The sequence below is a fragment of the Nannobrachium achirus genome, assembly GCF_963921795.1.
Source record: "Nannobrachium achirus genome assembly, chromosome: 16".
NCBI classification, from domain to species: Eukaryota; Metazoa; Chordata; class Actinopteri; order Myctophiformes; family Myctophidae; genus Nannobrachium; species Nannobrachium achirus.
Window position 1 is genome coordinate 16334884 of NC_137823.1, and position 22208 is coordinate 16357091.

At 45.1% G+C, this 22208-nt stretch overlaps 2 protein-coding genes across 2 annotated transcripts in view; both read left to right on the top strand.

Annotated features, from left to right (window-relative positions):
* The window catches only part of pgm3 (phosphoglucomutase 3), a 31662-nt gene extending 11918 nt beyond the window's left edge, over window positions 1-19744 (top strand). Inside the window, exons 6-13 of the mRNA XM_080744213.1 lie at window positions 6689-6884; window positions 12512-12669; window positions 13458-13541; window positions 13702-13800; window positions 14965-15084; window positions 15656-15778; window positions 16348-16521; window positions 18090-19744. Of these exons, the coding sequence (XP_080600339.1) occupies window positions 6689-6884; window positions 12512-12669; window positions 13458-13541; window positions 13702-13800; window positions 14965-15084; window positions 15656-15778; window positions 16348-16521; window positions 18090-18179 (1044 nt within the window). The 3' untranslated portion in view covers window positions 18180-19744. The remainder of the gene's footprint in view (window positions 1-6688; window positions 6885-12511; window positions 12670-13457; window positions 13542-13701; window positions 13801-14964; window positions 15085-15655; window positions 15779-16347; window positions 16522-18089) is intronic.
* Window positions 1714-2235, top strand: LOC308300303 (dual specificity protein phosphatase 14-like; the record flags this gene model as incomplete). Its single annotated transcript, XM_080744121.1, has 1 exon — window positions 1714-2235. One exon carries the CDS (start codon window positions 1714-1716, stop codon window positions 2233-2235), a length of 522 nt encoding a protein of 173 aa, XP_080600247.1.
* Window positions 19745-22208: the final 2464 nt, after the last annotated feature.

Here is a 22208-nt window from a genome sequence, read left to right on the forward strand (position 1 = left end):
CACACTACCTGTCTTTGGGCATTGCGCATAGGAGTAAGCGACCTGTTATTGAGCTGAATTATTGTTATATAGTCCTGGAAGTTGGGTTAAATATTCTGGAAAGTTTTGGAAAAGTTTTGGAAATTAATTGGTAAAAAATGTGTGGGAACCCTGTCTTAACACCTTGCAACGCAAGGCTTGTGAGCTTATAAAACGGAAATGTACTTGTGGAGCGTATTTAGCTACTGTAGGTAGATACAGAGTGCAGTCTAGTATTTTCATTGTCCAGAAAAGGAACAAACGAATAAGGATGTACATACACACAAAGTCACTCGGCTAGCACCGCTCGAAAATATACAACCTTCGTAGTAGGTTTTTGTTCGCATTTGTGACGTCAGACCTGAGCCTATATTAGGCTTTTTCATACATGCAAGGAGCTCCCAAGTGAGTGAACGGCAGAAGTGAATGAGCCATAAAAGAAAAGGAACCCATAGGCCTCTCAGGAAGCCGAGGCAACCTGAACAGTTGGACAAACTGAAGGGTGCGGTGAACGGCGCTAAAAGCAGCAGAGACGGGGGAACCCGGGAGAACCATATTGAGAGCTCCCTCCCTGCTTGAATAGGACTCCTCAACCTGACCAAAGCATGTCCCGGGAACCCCCTCCTTACCCCGGAGATCCCAGCGCGCCTCCACGCGACGACGGTCCGAAGACCGATCGTGATCAGCGGGCCGCCTCTGGAGAAGCAGCTCCCGCGGGCGGACCGTTCCTTCCTCCAGTAGGACCCCCGCCCTCCTACGAGGACTCCCAGGCCTTCCTCCCTCGCGTCCCGGAGGTCCTCCTAGTCCAAAGACCCGTCTATGCGGAGGACTTCCCCCCGGCCGGACACGCGCGATTCAGGACCAGGGCGGTGCGGACGGTGTGCCCACAGTGCGAGCGGGAGGTCGTCACCAGGGTGGCGTACCGCCGCGGCCTGCTGAACACGTTTGCTTGCGTGCTGTGCTGCTTCTTGCCCCTCTTCTTGCCCCTCTTCTTGTCACCCCTTGCGTACTGTCACCCCGGCTTGTCGCTCTGCGGTCTGGTCCCCTGTGTGATGAACCCCCTCAGCGACGTCACGCACACCTGTCCTTACTGCCTGCGGACCATCCACAAGCACAGGCGGACCTGCCTCTGCCTGTGAGCGGTGCCAACCGCTCCCACATCTGGCTTTGTGTGTATGTATGTTTATGAGTGTCCGTATGAGCACGGAACTCCATGTATGGAGATGACTGACGCTAGGAGTGTCCGTATGAGCACGAGGCATAATGTCACACGAGAGACACGAAACATCATAGAAGGTACGCGGGGACCGACATCACCACAGATGATGTCAGCTGTCCAATCAGGACGCATTTATGTTCTGGATAACAATTGGCCAATCAGGAAGCAGCATTATCTGTACTAGCTCGAGGATTGCTTCACCTGACAGTTAGCTTGCTGCAGAATATAGTCATGGCAACCACAATTGCAATTTCCAATCGCATCTTTCTAGTTAGTGTGTTTTTTTGTGAATCAATAGGGAATCGATGGGAGGGGTGAATCAACAGGAGAGGTGTTGGCTCGAGTATTGGTTGAGCTTCACATGACAGTTAGCTTGCTGTAGAATAAAGCAAGTGTGCAACCACACTCGCAGCTTCCAATCGCATCTTTTCCAGTTTATTTATCACTATGGAGTATTGGCTACAGATGGCGCCAACATGGCTGCATCACAGATCACCCCCGGCCTGTATGTGAGCGGCCTGGACGCGGCCCTCAACCCCACGTTGATCTCCAGCAGGAACATCACTCTCATCGTCAACGCCAGCGACCTACAGGTGTCCTACCCCCAGCCAGGAGGCGTAGAGATCCTCCACGTGCCCATCGAGGATCTACCCCACCAACCGCTGGCTCCGTACCTCGACGCCGTGGCCGACAAGATCCGCGGCAACCGATTGGGAAGCACGTTGGTTCACTGCGCGCAGGGGCGCAGTCGATCGCCCGCCCTGGTCATGGCCTACCTGATGAAGTACGAGGACATGAGGCTGTGTCAGGCGTGTGACACGATGATGGACAAGCGTCCGTGTGTGCGTCCCAACGCCGGCTTCTGGAGACAGCTGATAGACTACGAGATCAAACTGTTTGGCAGCAGCACCGTCAGGATGGTGAAGACGGCCTCCGGAGTCCTCCCAGAGGTCCAACACCGTGACCCAGACGCCGAGGCATACTGTCTGAACATCTGACAACGCATACTATTTGTGTGCAGATCTGACATTAACACATGTTGTCTGAACGGCAACCCATATATCTGTGGGTGAATTTAACCCATTTTGGACAGGAACCCCCATTTTGTAACTATACCTTTCTATACGGGAACCTCCTTTGGGGTTCTTGCAGTGCAGTCAAGTATTTTCATTGTCCAGAAAAGGAACAAACGGATAGGGATGTACATACACAAAAAGTCACTCCGCTAGCACCTCTGGAAAATAAACAACCTAGGTAGGTTTTTGTTCGCATTTGTGACGTCAGACTTGAGCCTATATTAGGCTTTTTCGTACATTCTGGATACTTTTCATACATGCAAGGAGCTCCCAAGTGAGGGAACCGTAGAAGTGAATGAGCCATAAAAGAAAAGGAACCCATCGGTCTTTCAGGAAGCCGAGGCAACCTGAACAGTTGGACCAACTGAAGAGTCCTGTGAACGGCGCTGAAAGCAGCAGAGACAGGGGAAACCGGGAGAACCATATTGAGAGCTCCCTCCCTGCTTGAATAGGACTCCTCAACCTGACCAAAGCATGTCCAGGGAACCCCCTCCTTACCCCGGAGATCCCAGCACGCCTCCACGCGATGACGGTCCGAAGACCGATCATGATCAGCGGGCCGCCTCTGGAGAAGCAGCTCCCGCGGGCGGACCGTTCCTTCCTCCAGTAGGACCCCCGCCCTCCTACGAGGACTCCCAGGCCTTCCTCCCTCGCGTCCCGGAGGTCCTCCTAGTCCAAAGACCCGTCTATGCTGAGGACTTCCCCCCGCCCGGACATGTGCGCTTCAGGACCAGGGCGGTGCAGACGGTGTGCCCACAGTGCGAGCGGGAGGTTGTCACCAGGGTGGCGTACCGCCGCGGCCTGCTGAACACGTTTGCTTGCTTGCTGTGCTGCTTCTTGCCCAGCTTCTTGGCAGAACTTGGAATGTCCTGTCACCCCGGCTTGTCGCTCTGCGGTCTGGTCCCCTGTGTGATGAACCCCCTCAGCGACGTCACGCACACCTGTCCTTACTGCCTGCAGACCATCCACAAGCACAGGCGGACCTGCGTCTGCCTGTGAGCGGTGCTAACCGCTCCCACATCTGTGTGTATGTACGGTGGTCTCCTGTTCACTTTGTCCTCAAAGGTACATATGGGTATGGTTTTGCCAGAGGTTCTGTTTTTTACTCCACCCCTTTGTTCTTTCAAAGGGTGGAGTTTAGGCTAAAACACATATTTCTGTTGGTGCGGCTAAGGAATCTGGGGGCGTTCCTAATTTAGGTACCTATAGGATTCTATGGAAACCAGTTTGGCAAGTGGGACAATCTCAACCGGCTACCACTGTATGTGTATGAGTGTCCGTATGAGCACGGGACTCCCTGGTCATGGCCTACCTGATGAAGCACCAGGACTTGAGGCTGTGTCAGGCGTGCGACGCGATGATGGACAAGCGTCCGTGCGTGCGTCCCAACGCCGGCTTCTGGAGACAGCTGATAGACTACAAGATCAAACTGTTTGGCAGCAGCACCGCCAGGATGGTGAAGACGGCCTCCGGAGTCCTCCCTGAGGTCCAACACCGTGACCCAGACGCCGAGGCATACTGTCTGAACATCTGACAACGCATACTATTTGTCTGCAGATCTGACATTAACACATATTGTCTGAACGGCAACCCATACATCTGTGGGTGAATTTAACCCATTGTAACTATACCTTTCAATACGGGAACCTCCTTTGGGGTTCTTGCAGTGCAGTCTAGTATTTCCATTCTCCAGAAAAGGAACAAACGGATAGGGATCTACAGTCACGTAGATAACGACGAAGGTTGTAAATTAACAACCTTCGTAGTGGGTTTCTGTTTGCATTTGTGACGTCAGACCTGAGCCTATATTAGGCTTTTTTCGTACACTCTGCATACTTTTCATACATGCAACGGAGCTCCCAAATGAGGGGACCATAGAAGTGAAGGAGTCATAGAAGAAAAGGAACCCATAGGCCTTTCAGTAACCATATTAGAGCTCCCTCCCTGCTTCAATAGGACTCTCAGTCTCACCTGACCAAAGCATGTCCCGAGAACCCCCTCCTTACCCCGGAGATCCTAGCACGCCTCCATTCCACGATGGTCTGAAGACCGACCAAGATCAGCGGGTCGCCTCTGAAGAAGCCGCTCCCGTGGGAGGACCGTTTTCTCCTCCAGGAGAACCATTCCTTCCTCCAGTAGGACCCCCGCCCTCCTACGAGGACTCCCAGGCCTTCCTCCCCCGCGTCCCGGAGGCCGTCGTCCAAGTCCAAAGACCCGTCCACGCTGAGGAGGCCTTTCCTCCACCCGGACACGTGCGCTTCAGGACCAGGGCGGTGAGGACGGTGTGCCCGCAGTGCGAGCGGGAGGTCGTCACCAAGCTGGAGTACCGCCGCGGCCTGCTGAACATCCTCGCCTGCCTGCTGTGCTGCTTCGTGCCCAGCTTCTTGAGCTGTCCGCCCGCCGTCTCGCTCTGCGGTCTGGTCCCCTGCGTGATGGACAACCTCAGCGACGTCGCGCACACCTGTCCTTACTGCAAGCAGACCATCCACAACCACCGGCGGACCTGCGGCTGCCTGGGAGCTTAAGAGGCCTTTTCAAATTCAAGGTCTCCCCATAACTCTGACAGTGTACAAATGGAACCAAATGAACCCGTTAGGGTAACGGGTTCATTTGGTTCCATTTGTACATTGTCAGAGTTACAGACTTGTATGGGTCAGTTTAGACCTCCCCCCTAAAGGAACCCACAGAGTCACTGGAATCCACTTTGGGGCCTTTTCCACCACAAAGAACCGGTTTGGGTTCTTTCTATCACCTATGGGATGAACCAGAGGTGAGCTTTTCCACCAAGAACCGAGTTGGTTCCGAACTGTAAAAGTTGGTTCCTGCTAATGGTAGTTTCGATACTTTGGGCAGGAGACCAACTCAGCGTCTCGCTGAGTTGGTGGTGACAACAGAACTAAACACGGAGGGAGAGAAGTGACTAAGTGACCTAGGAGCTATTTCCTTTTTAAAGGAGAGAAACTGTATTTATTTGATACTCATAACCCCAAATGTCCTTTTGCTTGTTTTTACTTGTCGATGAAGTATAGGATTTGGCTAAGTGTTGAATGGAAATGTCTTTTTTTGCCTTTTAATCTTTCTCTTTTGTATTAGCGGCAAGTGGTTCCAGCCTGCAATCACTTGCCAGAACGTACACGCCGAGGTCTGTTAAACGTGATGGCAGACACCGTTGGACCTAAATGCTTGTGAAAAGTATTTCTCCTGCCTTATGACTGTTTGCACTTTGGCTTAAATCTTCCACGTTGTTTCTTTTGTCTACATGTGAATGTCGGTTGTGTTTTACGTTGTGGATGTGTTCAAGTTATCCTGAACAGGGAAAGGAGATTTCTGATCTCTACGTGTTTTTACCTGTCTGAAAAAAGCTGTTTTTGTGTTTTTTCCTCTATGACAACGTAGTTTGTGAACAGTTTCTGTAAATGTTTGAATGCACAGAACAGAATAGGGATGCCAGGTCCAAACATAAGACATACAGTAGAAAGGTAGACGCCTCCTCCGGTCGTTGGTGAAAAAGGACTGGCATTTTTTAAGGCAAGCTTCCGGATGCGGGACTCCCTCTTTTCCCAGAGGCACTTTGCTTTGGCAATGGAAACGTTTGTCTCCTCATGCCAATAAAGCTCCTTTTAATTGAATGTATGTCACACTGTGATTTTGAGTGGCAGGGTGCCTTCCACACCTCCGCCAGTCCTTTTTTACCAGTCGTGCCAATGAACTGCAGCGGCGCATGAGGTATTTATCTTTTTATATCTGTGGGTTGTAGGGCATTAACGACTTATGATTTTTGCAAGTCGACTCGACTCAGTAAAAAGTTGAGTTGAAGTCGACTCTATCGTTTGTTGACGTGATCACACACGACCCCCCAATTATTTTGGGGGGTCCCCAGATGATTAACTTAATGTGAAACATTGCTTTCTCACTCAACTTTAGACAAACCAATATAAAGTTTAAGGATATCGAGGGTATCTTCACATTTCTAAAGTGCCAATTTAAGGACTTTTTAATACCTCTAAAATGACAAATTAAACATTGTCCAAATTGTCAAATATATAGAGGCAGAAATTGTGAAAATAGCCGATCTACATGCTCACAATGTGAGCAATGTAGATCTGCTATTTTCACAATAGAACCATGTTATATGTAATGTAGCACTGTAATATCGGATCATTCCGTTCTTGACAATAAGCAATCCTACTGTTTGAATGCTGTACAGATGCACACATGGAGCAAGAATAATGATAGACTTTTCAACTTCGACTTTCTCTGGTGGGGGTCGACTTGTGTAATGAAGTCGACTCAGTTGACTTGTCGAATCTTTCGTTAATGCCCTAGTGGGTTTAAAGGGTTGTTAACCTTTCCCCTCCTCCTCCTCCCCTGTCAGGCACCGAACCGCACAGACGACCAGAAGCGCCTGTCCCTGGACGGGGCCAACGGCATCGGGGCGCTGAAGGTGCAGGAGATGGAGGCTCACCTGCACGGGGAGCTGCAGATCTCCCTGTTCAACGACGGCACGGCGGGGCGGCTCAACCACCAGTGTGGAGCCGACCACGTCAAGGTGCAGCAGCGACCCCCCACAGGTACTCATGGATAGTAGCTGTGCTACTTTAGATTTGAACCACTTTAACAGGCGTTGACACTAAGGTCTCAGAGGCAAGTACAGGTCATGTTCTACTTGCCCAAAGGTCTTGCCCACTTGCCCGAAAAGTAAATCGTCCATTATAAAATGATAGGTAAAAACTAAAAATGTAATTACGACTGAATTTAACACTTATTTCTTTACTTGCTGGGGCTGTGCGATAAAAAATGTCATACCTCAATACCTCGAAATCCAAATACCTACAGTACATAGCTATGATTGAATATGTCTATGGTTTCACACATGTTATTTTATATACAGTGACGTCATTACGTGCGCGTCCCGCGTCTCTGACGCATTCACGTTGCCTAGAGACGCATTCACGTCATTGCCCTGGGGTCCCACGGACGCATCGCCTCCATTGGAGTCCACGTTAAAATAATTTACCACGTCGCGAAAAAAAAAATATTTTAAAAAGTCCACAGACGCCACCATTGTTCATGGGTGAAGGCATGCTACTTAACCCTACTTTAACACAAATGAAATCCGCGTAGAAAGTCTTAAAACAGACGATAGAACTAACAACAGTGTTTAGACTCCACCGACGCCATTTTGTGCGACCATGCATGGTCACAGAATTCAATGGGTGCCTGAGTTTTAGCGTAGCACCGGGCCGCTCTCTGACCATAGTGGCACAGCGTGTTAGGTGATACACCAAAACGGGTTCCCCCACAGAACGTGTATGGCAAGCTACGGCGCAGAAAGGTGACGTCTACGAACGACGCACCCGTGACCGCTCGCATCCGTAACGACATTGAATTGCTTTAGTAAACTTGCGTAGTTGCGTTACTGTGAAAATGTCCCACAACTGAAAACATCCGACAATAGCCAATGATGTTATTATGATGATCCAACGGCTATGATCTCCGGTTGGAACTTGTGACAGCGTGAGCATCGATCGTCGTCTCCTCTCCCCACCCCAGTCCCCACGCTACGCTGTGGACCAGAGCTACTCTTCCCCATAGCCTCTCCCCCTCTCCGCTCGCTGCTCTGTCTGCAGGCAGCAAAAGGACCCTTTCCGTGAAAGCCTTTTTCTGTGTCGTATTAAAAAAATAATACAGTCCCGGCGGGAGAGATGTGTAGTATGGTACATGAGTCTTTAGTTCCGACCGTCTAGAAAAGGTAATTGATCGATTGAAAGAAACGTTTTAAGCATGTTTGTGTTTGTTTCGCCAGCACAGCCACCCTGCCTCTGTGTCTGTCTATAACTCCATGCTGCGCGTTCATGTATGCAGTAGACGCGAACGCGCATTCACGTTCAATGTAGTTGCATTCAACAGCGCAAATTGTTGATGTGAGGTTTAAGAATAAAGAGAAGCAAGGTCTTATTGTCACTACTCTACAGGGACAAGAAGCAAAATGCAATGTTGTGATCGAGGTGATAATAATAATAAGAAAAACTAAGATAAGGGATGATGATGATGATGATGATGATGATGATGATGATGATGATAACAACAATAATAATAAAATAGAAACGTCAACAGTATAGCCATAGAATAGCTGTATAAAGAATGTGTTCTATTGCAGACATATGTATATATGTATATAAAATAGCAGCCATAGTAACAGTAATAGTAGTTCCATCAACTACAGTAAGCCTACTACTTGACATGACAATGGCTGAACCACTGTCTTTAGACAGCCTTAATAACCTATTGTGGTGTGTAAAATAGCCTATAGAAAAAAGTTAATAATAATAATAATAATGGTAATAATAAGGGTAGTAATAATAATAATAATACATAAAAAAGTTTTGAAAACGGTATCGAAAAAGGTATCGTATCGATTCCCAGGTATCGAAAAAGGTATCGTATCGATTCAGAGGTGAACGATACCCATCCCCGCCGGCGTTGAATTTTTGTGGGACCCATAAAATATCCCTGGGACTCATCCGAAAGACCCTCCTTGGGTCCCGGGACTCATTACATTAAAAACCTATTAACATCACTGATATATTTAAGTGTATCAACAGTAAAGGGTAAACAGTGCTCTTATTTCACAGAGCAGAAGACAGAGCTCTCTGGCCACATGAAGGTGTTTAGACACCTTTACCTGCCCGAATGTCATTAACCTGCCAGGGGCAGGTGGGTAACCCTTAGTGTCAATGCCTGCTTTAACCATTATTTCATACTTAACCCATTTAGGCCTAGGATTATTGACTGCTTTAACTATTGAAAAATAGCAGATATACAAGCTCACAGCGCGGCACCGAGTGCCGCGCTGCGAGCTTGTAGATCTGCTATTTTTGAAAAATCATGATTTTTTTTTTTTGCAAGTCTTTGAATATATCTACTTAAAAGCGAACATTTGTAACTCAAATATTTACTTCTGGGTGGTCCCTGGGACAACATATTTTGAGATGGGGGTCCGTGGCCAAATACCTGTAATTTTGGGGGTCCTTGAGATGAAAAGTTTGAGAACAACATGATTTAGAAGAAGGATTTAGAAGTCGTGTCAAAGATCGGGTCAAAGATATTCAAAGACTCATTTTCACGATTTTTCAAAAATAGCAGATCTACAAGCTCGCAGCGCGGCACTCGGTGCCGCGCTGTGAGCTTGTATATCTGCTATTTTTCAATAGTTAAAGCATTCAATAATGGTTAAAGTGGTTCAAGTTCCAGGTATTTGAGAGTTAAGCAATGAGATTGATTGTACATCTGCTATTTCTAAAAAATCTTGAACATTTGTGCAAATCTTTTGAATGTATACAGTTTATTTTAAAGCAAACTTCTGTAACTCAAATCTTTGCTTCTGGGGGTCTGTGGAAAAACATATTTTGAGATGGGGGGTCTGATGGTCCGTGGCCAAATACATCATTTTGGGGGTCCTTGACATGAAAAAGCTTGAGAACCACTGATCATAGGAACATAGATTTTTCAAAAAACCTTAGAAGGATTTAGAAGACATTTGTAGAATTGTCCTCAAGTCAACATCTGGCCAACAAGCGCCCAAACCTTTTTGTATGCCCAGGGTCACATAGGCCAAGCTTCGCAGGACTCTTAACTCTCCCCACGCTTTGAACGTTAACGTTCGCCCCATTTTTTACAGAACCTCGATGCCAATACGGCGCTCGTTCGGTTCGTTCGTCTGATGACTGTAAGCTGATGAGGGGTCGCTCGGCCGTGTACTGTAAACACATTTTCCGCGGTGATGGTGTAAAAAAAATCCATTATGCGTTAACATCAACGGAGAACAATTCACTTCCTTGTTGATTTCCTCTGGCTGTAAGGCTCTGTGGCCAGTGACTGGTCTTCTTCTTCTTCAACACATAACAGGCAAATTCACATTCATTCTCGCATGACGCCGCCCTCTGCTGCCTGGCAGACCAAAGTGCACTATTGCACAATAAAAATAAAAAAAAAATAAAAAATGTCTGTCTATCTACTATAACGTCGCAAAGGTAAGCCGCTTTTTGATGGCACCAGACCCAATAAATAAATAAATAATCTGGCAGTAGGAGAGTTAATGAAATTAACTCATAACTGATAGCATAATTCAGGGGTCTTCAACGTTTTCAGGTCAAGGACCCCTTAGTATTATGAAGCAGGGACCCCCACAACCCATAAATACAATATAGTTTCATTGTCTGACAGCACAATCATCAGTGTATTTTGGATTCATGTCAATTTGTGTTTCCAGATATTTAACCACTTGAACCGTCAATACTTAGTAAACTTGACCTTTCACTCTGTACTTAGTCTTTCTTCTCTTTTCCCCCTCAATACCAAGACCTCTTTGCCAAAAATAGCCGATCTACAAGCTCACAACGCCTCGCGCTGCAAGGCGTTGTGAGCTTGTAGATCTGCTATTTTTGGCAAAAGTTCTCAGAATATGGACACTAGGGTTCAAGTGGTTAATATAAAAAAGGAGGGAAAAAAAGCTTCTATCACACAAAGATTTGGAGGACCCCCTGTAGTAACTCCGAGGACCCCCTAGGGGTCCCGGACCCCCTGTTGAAGACCCCTGGCATAAATAATCACCGCTCACTTCACACCAGGTGTGATTTCTTTTCCTAAATTAGCGCCCTACATGATCATACTACAGCGTCACACGAAAGCATCAAAATCAGCAGATCCACAAGCGTGAGCTTGTAGATCTGCTTCTTTTGCTCCCTTTGAATTTGAATCCTGAAAAGTTGCATTTTTGGACGCCCGACAGAGACGATATCTATTACTTCAGGGTGTGTCCATGTCCCTTTATTGATCTGACTGCGGCTGATTCAATATAGAGTAGAAACTGAACTATGCACCATAGACTTTGATAACTCTGTCGTATTATCAACTTTGGAGTTGATAATACGACACAGCTCATCTTTTAGTGTCGTTGCCTACAGGGAAACCAGACTACAGTTCTTGTCCAGATGTATTATTAGTGTGGTTGCCCGACAGGGCAACACATTATAGTCCTGGGGAAAACTTTATTTATTACTAGGGTAGCTTTTCCGCTGCCATTGGAAATGGCAGGGATAGGGAATCAATAGGGAATCAATGGGGGTGGGAATCAGTAGGGAATCAATGGGAGTGGGAATCAGTAGGGAATCAATGGGAGTGGGAATCAATAGGGAATCAATTGGTGGAGCTTCACATGACAGTTAGCTTACTGTAGAGTATAGTCAGCAACCGTCAGCAACCACACTCGCAATTTCAAATTGCATCCTTCTAGTTATTATTTAATCTAGACTAGAGTTAGCCTCGTACCCGCCCCTCTTCCAGAAACCATTTCATTTGAATCCTCCTGGAGAACGGAAGTTGGTCGTTTACTAGGCTAGACTAGAGTAACACCCAAAACAAAAACACTCCATTGAGTTCAATGGCCTTTTTCTGTCCCTTTTCTGATTGGACAATATAATGGACTCAAGGCAGTCCCCAGAGGACAGTGAAGTAATAACACTTTAAGTACTTTTAAGAGCCTTTTAACACTGAAAAGGACCGTACTACAAGTGGAGAGGACTTACACTACTTTCTTTCTGTAAATATTGCTATATGTATTTGTTGATGTCTGATTGTGTTAATAATCTATGCTCTGTTGATGACTTGAATACATACGTAGAACCACAATGGAAGCAAGCACTCTGGACTTTTTTTGTGTTTTAGCGTTTTAGCTTAGTATTCAGTCAATACATCAAAACAGTTGAGGGAACAGAATTGGCTTGTGAGTAATTTTTGGCCACTGGGTGGCGCCAGTTGATCATCTGCGTACTGAAGCAGTGACTGTATAATGACTTATATACGTGAATGAATGAAGTGTTTATAACACTCATAAATACGCATAATGATTTACAACAATAATCCTAACTCATTATAAAGCTTTGTGTAATAACATACGGTTCATTATATATAGTGTACTATAATAGTTGTAATATGTCATGATATCTTTTATAAGGCATTCTAATAACTGTTGTAACGTGCTTCAGTGTGGTTATAACAAGTCACTTTATGTGGTCATTGGGTGCTGTGCGTGTGCGCGTGTGTGTGTGTGTGTGTGTGTGTGTGTGTGTGTGTGTGTGTGTGTGTGTGTGTGTGTGTGTGTGTGTGTGTGTGTGTGTGTGTGTGTGCGTGCATGCAGGTATTCAGGTTCGTGTGGGCGAGCGCTGCTGTTCGTTCGACGGAGACGCTGACCGCATCGTGTATTACTACAGCGACCAAGAGGAACGCTTCCACCTGCTGGACGGAGACAAGATTGCAACGCTCATCAGCACCTTCCTCAAAGAGCTGCTCACACAGGTGCTCTGACACACACACGCACACGCACACACTTGAACAATCTATTCATGTCCACGCTATAAGACTACACAAGGACACAAACATTATCCTCCGTTTTAACAGCAGGCAGCAATGGCCAGCGACTCTGGCGGACGTCGTCCAAAAGATCAAATATTTTCATGTATTTGGGCGACGTTTTCCACCATCGTGTCATCGCCTGCTATCGCCAGTAGTTGTCCCGGTTCCCACTGACAAAATAACGCACTTCCGGAAAAATACGTTTGACTGTCGCCCACTGTTGCCCGGGGGACTGCCCCATAGGTCGAACTCCCGAAAAAGTTTGGGTCGAACAGCGTCGGCAGGTTAGATAATCGCCCGCGAGCGTCAGCAGGTTAGATAATCACCCGCGTTGCGGTTACTGAGGTTAGGTTTAGGGTTAGAGTTAGGCATAGTTTCACTGAGGTTTGGGTTAGAGTTTGGTGGTCGATCCAAAGGGTGTTCGACCTAATGACATGTTACCTGTTGCCCGCTGTTAAAACGCATCGCTACAGGTGCGTTACAGGTTAGGCTAACATTTACAAAGTCATGGCGCGTGTCTTCATACAACAAGAATGTCACTCGGCAGCGTCTATCTGCCATATGTGGCGACCACCACCAACCATAGCAGAGACAGTAAACCTGGACGCCTGTCTGTCTCTCTCCATCTCTCTCTGTGTCTATCTGTCTGTCTCTCTTTCTCTGTCTCTGTCTCTCTCTCTGTCTCTGTCTCTCTCTCTAACTCTCTCTGTGTGTGTGTGTGTTCACACCAGGCTGGTCTAGAGCTGAACATAGCTGTGGTGCAGACAGCCTACGCTAACGGCAGCTCCACGCACTACCTAGAGGACACTATGAAGGTGAACGCACGCACACGCACACACACGCACACACACACACACACACACACACACACACACACACACACACACACACACACACACACACACACACACACACACACACAGGATATGAATTGAAAGGTAAATGATGGTTGTCCCCATGGTGTCCTGGGCTCAGGTCACAGTGAGATGCACTAAGACGGGAGTGAAGCACCTGCACCACGAGGCGCAGCAGTTTGACATCGGCGTGTACTTTGAGGCCAACGGCCATGGAACTGTGAGTAGCACGCACACACGCACACACACACACACACACACACACACGCACATTTGTATTAATGTAATTGTTAGGACATGGCATGGCATCAAAATAGCTGAAAATAACCTTAAACTACCGACAGCCTGTAGATCTGCTGCATGCAGGATACACGGCTATATCTGCTCATCAGCCCAACTTTTTCATGTCAAGGACCCCCTAAAGTGATCTGTATATGGCCGTGGACCCCCATCTGAACATGTTTCGTTCCCCAAGACAAAACCCACTTAGAAAATAACCTGCTTCCATATTTAACAACTAAAGGTCTTTGCACACTGCTGCGTTTTTCGGGCCGAATATCGGGGTGAATTTCAGAGCGCGTAAATAAAAAAAATCAACCTCACTTTATGTCAGTCACGTTTGCACACTGCCGCCCATTTCGTATTTATTTTCGGACCAGGGTTGATTTTTTTCCCGATTTTCGCAAGTGTCGCCACTGGGTCCTTTGCTCTCCTCTCACTCTTCTTGTCCTGAAAAATGCTTTCGAGGATTTCGGATTTCCAAAACTGCAACGAGAAAACGCAGTGCAGTGTGAAACCAGCTTTACTGCCGGAAACCTGGGTGTAATTCTTGACTCGGACCTCTCCCTTGAAGGTCATGTAAAGACCTTTTTTTTTTTTTTTGTTCCTTTTGACTACCTTTAGAAATCACTTTTTTGGGGAGTTTATGTGAAGCTCACTGATCTCAGGTTGAGTCTGCTAGTGGTCCACATATGAAGTTATGATAGAAAAATATTAATATCCAGTCTGGGTGAAGTCAACCATTTATTGAAGAAGATTCAGCAACAGAGAAACGGGCAGAAGACTTTCTGAAGTGTCATATGGGACACCTCTTATACACCAAGGTGCTCTCCCTAGATGGAGATAGAATCTAAACATCTATACTAAGTACCATACAGTATATAATAAGGCTGACTGGTTAAGTTGCAATGACCATGTATAGCATCACTTAGTACAGATTTTATGCTGACACAGAGGAGAAGTAGAAGTCACAGTCCATGGATGTCAGCTGTTGGATTGACAGCTGCAGGCACATCCAAATTAGTACTTTGGCTTGTGAGATATACACATATTTGTTAACTCTATAATTATTTCTACCACAATCTGAATATGTGTGTGTGTTCAGGTGTTGTTCAGTAAGGAGGCAGAACAGAAGATCCAGCAGCTGGCTGTGGACCCCAACTCCAACGATGAGAGGAAGAGAGCCACCGTTCTGCTGCAGAACACTGTCAACCTCATCAACCAGGTGCACACATAAGGCCCATCACACCACTCTTTTGCTTGGTCTTTTCCAGATAACTGTTAACCCATTTAAGGCCTAGGATTATTGACCGCTTTAACAATTGTAAAATAGCAGATATACAAGCTCACATGCTATTTTTGAAAAAATCATGATTTTTCTTTGCAAGTCTTTGAATATATCTATTTAAAAGCGAACATTTGTAAATCAAATATTTGCTTCTGGGGGGTCCCTGGAACAACATATTTTGAGATGGGGGTCCGTGGCTAAATACCTGTAATTTTGGGGGTCCTTGACATGAAAAAGTTTGAGAACCACTGATTTAGCGGAAGGATTTAGAAGTCGGGTCAAAGATCGGGTCAAAGATATTCGTAGACTTGCACACATTTTCACGATTTTTAAAAAATAGCAGATCTACAAGGTCGCAGCGCGGCACTCGGTGCCGCGCTGTGAGCTTGTATATCTGCTATTTTTCTAAGGTTAAAGCATACAATAATGGTTAAAGTGGTTAAAATCTAACGTGACTCGGGCGCGTTCCAGGTATTTGAGAGTTAAAGTAACATGTGATCCTGTGCAGACGGTGGGCGATGCCATCTCTGACATGCTGCTGATTGAAGCCATCCTGGCCCTCAAAGGCATGACGGTGCAGCAGTGGGACGCCATGTACACTGACCTGCCCAACAGACAGCTCAAAGTCAAGGTGTGTGTGCGTGCGCGTGCGTGTGTTTGATTTAGTTTTAGTCACAGTAAATTGAATAAAATTCAATTTCATCTTTTACTCCTTTGAAAAGTTTTAATTTTAATCTAGTTTTAGTCTTCAGTTGATTCAGTCGACAAAGTTTTATTTTGGTATCGTAATGCCTGATTTGTACTGTCAGACTTTTAAGGCCTTTTGAATACCTCAAAAAGAAAGAAAATAAAAAGGACAATTACTGTGTCAAAGGTTAGGTAATCAACAAACTGTACTATGAAAACTGGTCAAGCATTGGCCAAATTGTCAAATAATTTAAGAAAGAGGCAACATTTGTGAAAATAGCCGATCTCCAAGCTCACAACACCTCGCAAAGCAAAGCGTTGTGAGCTTGTAGATCTGCTATTTTCACAATAGATATCTGTGGAAACCGAAAATTAACGCCTCAACTCCTACAGTTCCAAGTGCTTGTCAGGGTGGGGGGCTCCCCACAAATATGATTATTCTGGGTGTTGAGAACCAGTGTTCTACAAGAATTCGGCAGCTTCTCTCTTCTGTTCCGTCTTGGCGTTCTGCAGGTGTCGGACCGGCGGCTGATCGACACGGCGGACGCAGAGAGACGGGCGGTGAGCCCCTCCGGTCTGCAGGAGGCCATCGATGGCCTGGTGAAGAGCTACAAGCGGGCGCGCTCTTTCGTAAGACCCTCCGGGACCGAGGACGTGGTCCGGGTGTACGCAGAGGCTGAGACTCAGGTGAGAGCAGCAGACAAAAGCTTGAGTTTTAAAGGTAGGGGTAAGTGATTGTCTTTGGTTGAAACACATGTTAAATAGCTCGATAGCTGGTTATTCTAATGGTAACCATTGCTGTAGAGTGTTAGTTCAGTAACAGGAGTCTCCCATGTCTCTCCAGCTCTTTATTAACACATCGGACGCCCACGTGGTTTTGATGTCTTAATTTGCTGGTGCCCATGGCAACGTGTCATTTTACCTACCGGCGAGAGTACTGGCGAGAAAAGTAATCCGAGTAAATGTAATCCGAGTATGTCCTGTTTATTTCGCGAAAATCTTTTCTTTCAGTCAGGACCGTTTTTTATCATTTCTAAGCCACAGTGTTTGTGTTACGGCATGTAGAAGAGGCTGCCGTTTTGAGAAAAAAATGAAAAAAGGAAGAGAATCCAGAGAAAACAGCATTTTTGTGCAGCCGCTAAACAGGAAGTCAACGAGACACACAGCACGTCCGGGTGACGTAATTGCGCGCTGCATGTTGGGAAATGGAGTTTGTTTCATCACCGCGGTAGCCAAGTGCAGTAGCTACAGTACAGTATAGTTTACTGTACAACGCGTCAAAGGCGTCGTGGGCCTCCAGCGACATCAAAGAAATTGACTTGTAGACACCCCGTGGGCACCATGTGTTAAACAGAAAATGCATTTTCTCAGATACAGAATCAACAAGTGAAATTAGAAGTGATGACATTAGCAGACAAAATTGGAACTGGAACACTATCAAAATGAAGCTGATGAATTGATACTCTCTCCTGGTTGGCCAAAGGTATGCAACCCACTTGAAAATGTATGTTGTGTTGAGCTGGAGAGACAGGGAGACCTCTGTTTACTGAACAAACACTCTGTATCAGAATATAGAGCTTTAAACCTTTGTTTCAACCTAAAAATATCACTTACTGGTTACCCCCAGTTCAAATATGATATGTCAAATATGATATGTCACGATACATACACACACACACACACACACACACACACACACGCACACACACACACACACACACACACACACACACACACACACACACACACACACACACACACACACACAGTAAAAAGGGATGTGCACACACACACACACACACACACACACACACACACACACACACACACACACACACACACACACACACAGGTTTGCAATTGCTACTTTGTGGGGACATTACACATAGTCTACTATCTTTGTGGGGACATTCCATTCATTTTAACCCTAACCCTAAACCCTAACCCTAACCCTAACCCTTAACCTAACCCCTAAAGACCTTGTGGGGACGTATTAATTTGTCCCCACATGTTTTTTTCCCTGGATTGTACTATCTTTGTGGGGACATGAGGTCCCCACAAAGATAGCTTTGCAAGCCCACACACACACACACACACACACACACACACACACACACACACACACACACACACACACACACACACACATTCGGTCAACCTTTACAGGATTCTTTTTGGGGGTAAAAGCACTGAAAAGTTTGAGAGCCAGTGGTCTAAATCTGCCTTGTGGTGTTTGTGTGTGTTTTGTTTTTTAGGAAAGTGCTGATGACTTGGCTCATGAGGTCAGCCTTGCAGTGTATCGACTGGCAGGTGGAGTAGGAGACCAACCCAAACCTGTGCACTAACAACAAACGCACACATGCACACACACGCACACACACACACACACACACACACACACACGATCCTCTTATCTTTTATATACTTGATTGATCATATCATTTTCTAAAGCGATGGTGAATGTACTGTACAAACTTTATTCTCAACCTTTTGCTTTCCTTTTGTACGATTAACTGCACAGCGTTCAGCCTTTCTACGTCTTTATATACTGTACTTCTGTCACTGTGAAATGAAAGGGCATCATGCACTATGTGCAGTGTTCTCCCAACCTGGGCTAGACCACATGGAGTCTTGTACCCCATCCCTTAATCTTATTAACTCATTTGCTGCATTTTGAATATGTCTGCCAAAGTGCCAGGATGTCACAAGTCTCCATAGACTTCCATCTAATTCATAGTGCACGCCGGATCATGCACGCCCGTGCATACTGTAGATCATGCACCACACGTGTGCACGCCGTTCGCAGCTTTCAAACAAAAGAATCCGCTTGGAAATCCGTTCAGGCATTCGTGCCATTACGTTTTCTTCAAATGTAAACAAACATGGCTGCCATGTTTGAAAGATGGGGTTGGTATGGGGGTCAAACATGCAATTTCGCGATCGCGATCATGCCTAGTAGATAGAAGGAAGTAAAAAAAAAAAAGAGAAAAAAAAATCATAATTTTCTTTAAAAAAAAAAAGAAGAAGAATTAGTACGGGAATAACTCTGGAAACTCTTGAGGGGGCAGCAAATGAGTAAAGCATGTTTTAGTATTTCCAATAACAAATAGTCAAATTCTGCACTTTTCCAAATGTTTGAGCTTGTAGATCTGCTATTTTTGGCTAAAGTTCTCCTCAAAATAGGGATGCTAAGGTTAAAGTGGTAATGTCCCCTGAAGTTGAAGACCGCTGGCATAAGGCACAATATAGGACCCAGTCTGTATGGAGACGGTCCAAAAATGTTAACACAAATCATAGATAACTCCTACATGTACATTAACAACATCATTGTGAAGCACACTAATGAAACACTAATAACCTAACGTGTTATGCCATGCGACATGTTGTGATCTTTTAGATCGTTGTAGATCGTCTATTTTCGCCATTCCTCGTAAGAGTGTAGGACTGAACATTGCATGGATGTCAGATGTAAGAAGGAAAGAATGGTTGGGAAGCACTGCACTATGGGTCAGATTGAAGGGAGTCTATTAGTCAAATCAATGCTTTGCTTTCATATTTTATTGAAACAACTCTGCACTGTTACTGTAAAAAAAATAATCATGGTTATTGTGGAACTATTCTCGCAAGCCAGACTGTTGCCTCCCACAATTTTCAGATGCTTCCGTCATACAGTCTGACCAACAGAATCTCTGAAAATGATCTGTAAGTAAAGACAGGGTTCCCACGGTCATGAAATTCCTGGAAATATTTTGAAATTAGATTTTTTCTTTTCAGTACTGGAAAAGTTTTGGAATTGATCAAGGGTCCTGGAAGGTCCTGGAAAAAATAGCTATGCATTGTCTTTGGTTATTGATTTTGTTAATACCTCTGAAATGACAAATTAAACATTGGCCAAATTGTCAAATATCAGAGGCAGAAATTATGAAAATAGCCGATCTACATGCTCACAACGCCTCGCAACGCGAGGCGTTGTGAGCATGTAGATCTGCTATTTTCACTATAGAAATGTGTTATACAAAATTCCTCAACTCTTAGTGCTCGTCAGGGTGCCGGGTCCCCAGTTAAAATATGATTATTTCGAGGGTCACAGCCTGAAAAGGTTGAGAACCACTGGCATACACTACCTGTCTTTGGGCATTGCGCATAGGAGTAAGCGACTTGTTATTGAGCTGAATTATTGTTATATAGTCCTGGAAATTGGGTTAAATATTCTGGAAAAGTTTTGGAAATTAATTGGTAAAAATGTGTGGGAACCCTGTAAAGAGGTAACCCTGTAACGCCTCCTCCCCGCTTCCGTTTCGTATTCACAGCCTCGCGAATTTGTCCTACTGTAAATCTAATTAGTCAAAACATATCACTTGCTGCTTAGCAGACATGGGAATTCAAAAATACGTTTTAAAGGTATTTTAAAGTTCAAATGTTGGTTGAACGGAAATGACGAACAGATGACAGCTTCCGTTCTTGGTTTATCTGGAGGTGTAGTTCCAGACTCTGTATGGCATTCAGGAGATTGTGGAGTAGGTGTATGGCTATGTGAGGCTAATCGTGGAACCTAACCAAGCTACTATATTACCCATTCAGAACGGGTACACATTATTGTGTATTATTATTTTATGCTTTAACTATTGCTATTATTGAAGAATCTTGAAAATTAGAATTTTGACCTGATTCTATAAGTGTCTTTTGAATCCTTCTAAGATTTTTTGGTAAAAACCTATGTTTATATGTCAGCAATCTGGCCAGCCATCGTCAAAGAAAAGGTCCTTTTCACTTAACTGGAGCTCAGTTAGTCTGTTCTTGAGAGACTACTATGTCAGTGGTTCTCAAACCTTTTCATGTGAAGGACCCCCATAATGATATTTATTTGGCCACGGACCCCCATCTCAAAATATTTCGTTCCAGGGACCACCCAGAAGCAAAATTTGAGTTACAAACATTCGCTTTGAAAATACATATATTCAAAGATTTGCACACATTTTCACGACTTTTTCAAAAATAGCAGATCTACAAGCTCGCAGCGCGGCACTCGGTGCCGCGCTGTGAGCTTGTATATATGCTATTTTTCACTGGTTAAAGCATTCAATAATTCTAGGCCTAAAATATGTGGATTGCCTTGCCGACAAATTGAGATTGATATCCAATGCCATGTCATTTCCGTTATCGTCTTTGAATGGATTTTTGGAGGGTGTTTCCAATGTATTGTAACAATATACTGGTACTAACTGGAATACTTTTGGTCCAGATGGGCGTTCATTGTTGTACTTGTACAGTATGTAATTATTATGACACGTTTACAAAAGGATTGTTCTCATTCCTCTTCCTTGAACCGAAACTGGAAAGATTGCGCTGCTCTGATTTTATTTACCATAAAGATGTTTCAAGAGAAAAACTGTCTAAACTGTCTCTTTCTTGCACTGTAAAAACTGGTGTGCGGGCTCTGCCTGCTTTCAGATGAGTTCAAAATAGAAAATAAATAGAAAATAAAACCTTTTTAGTATGAAGACTTGTCTTAGGGTGTTCAATGACAAAATACATTCAAATGAAGACCACAACACTGACGTCATGTTTGCTTGCAGTTTATTGTTATTATTATTATTGTTAAATGGCTTTCAAATATATATGTTTCTGACACACAGGAGGATTATGAGGTCCAACACAGAGGCGATGAGAGAGAGAGAGGGTTAAATGCAGGTAGAGCAGAGGACTTCAGAAAATGTAATAAAATAATAATCTAATGTTATATGTGGCCAAATGCATATCAATTTGGATGTCCTTGGCATGAAAACGTTTGAGAACCAGGGAACTAGATATGTGGTTTTCAACCAGTGGTCCGGGGACCACCAGTGATCCTTGAGGGGGTTCCAGGTGGTCCCCAGCTAAAATGACGTAGAGTTGGTAACCAAATGGACTCTTGAGAGCCTAAAGTGAAGCCAAATGGCCCCTTACGGGTTTTACACTTTCAAGAGTGTTAAACACCCGCATTACTCAATTTACAAGAAGTCTACACAATTAGAGAATGTAGAAGAATTGTTCATTTTGATCATCATCACCTGTTATCTCTCCTATGGTACCAACATCAATACTGTATGGCAGGGTTCCCCAATTAGTTTTCCCCCAAGGGCCGAATTATGTCCAGGGTACCAAGCCGAGGGCCACTTGCAGGAGGCGATGGTGGCGTTCCCACTACTCCAGCGACAGTTCAGATATCGTCGTTGTCGGGTGAAAACCTTGTATGTCCAAAACCGTTTGTTTTGCATTTATCATTTAAAAAATGATTTAAACTAGTGAAAACAGCCAATCTACAAGCACACAACGCCTCTCACCGCGAGGCGTTGTGTGCTTGTAGATCTGCTGTTTTCACTACTTTTGTACAA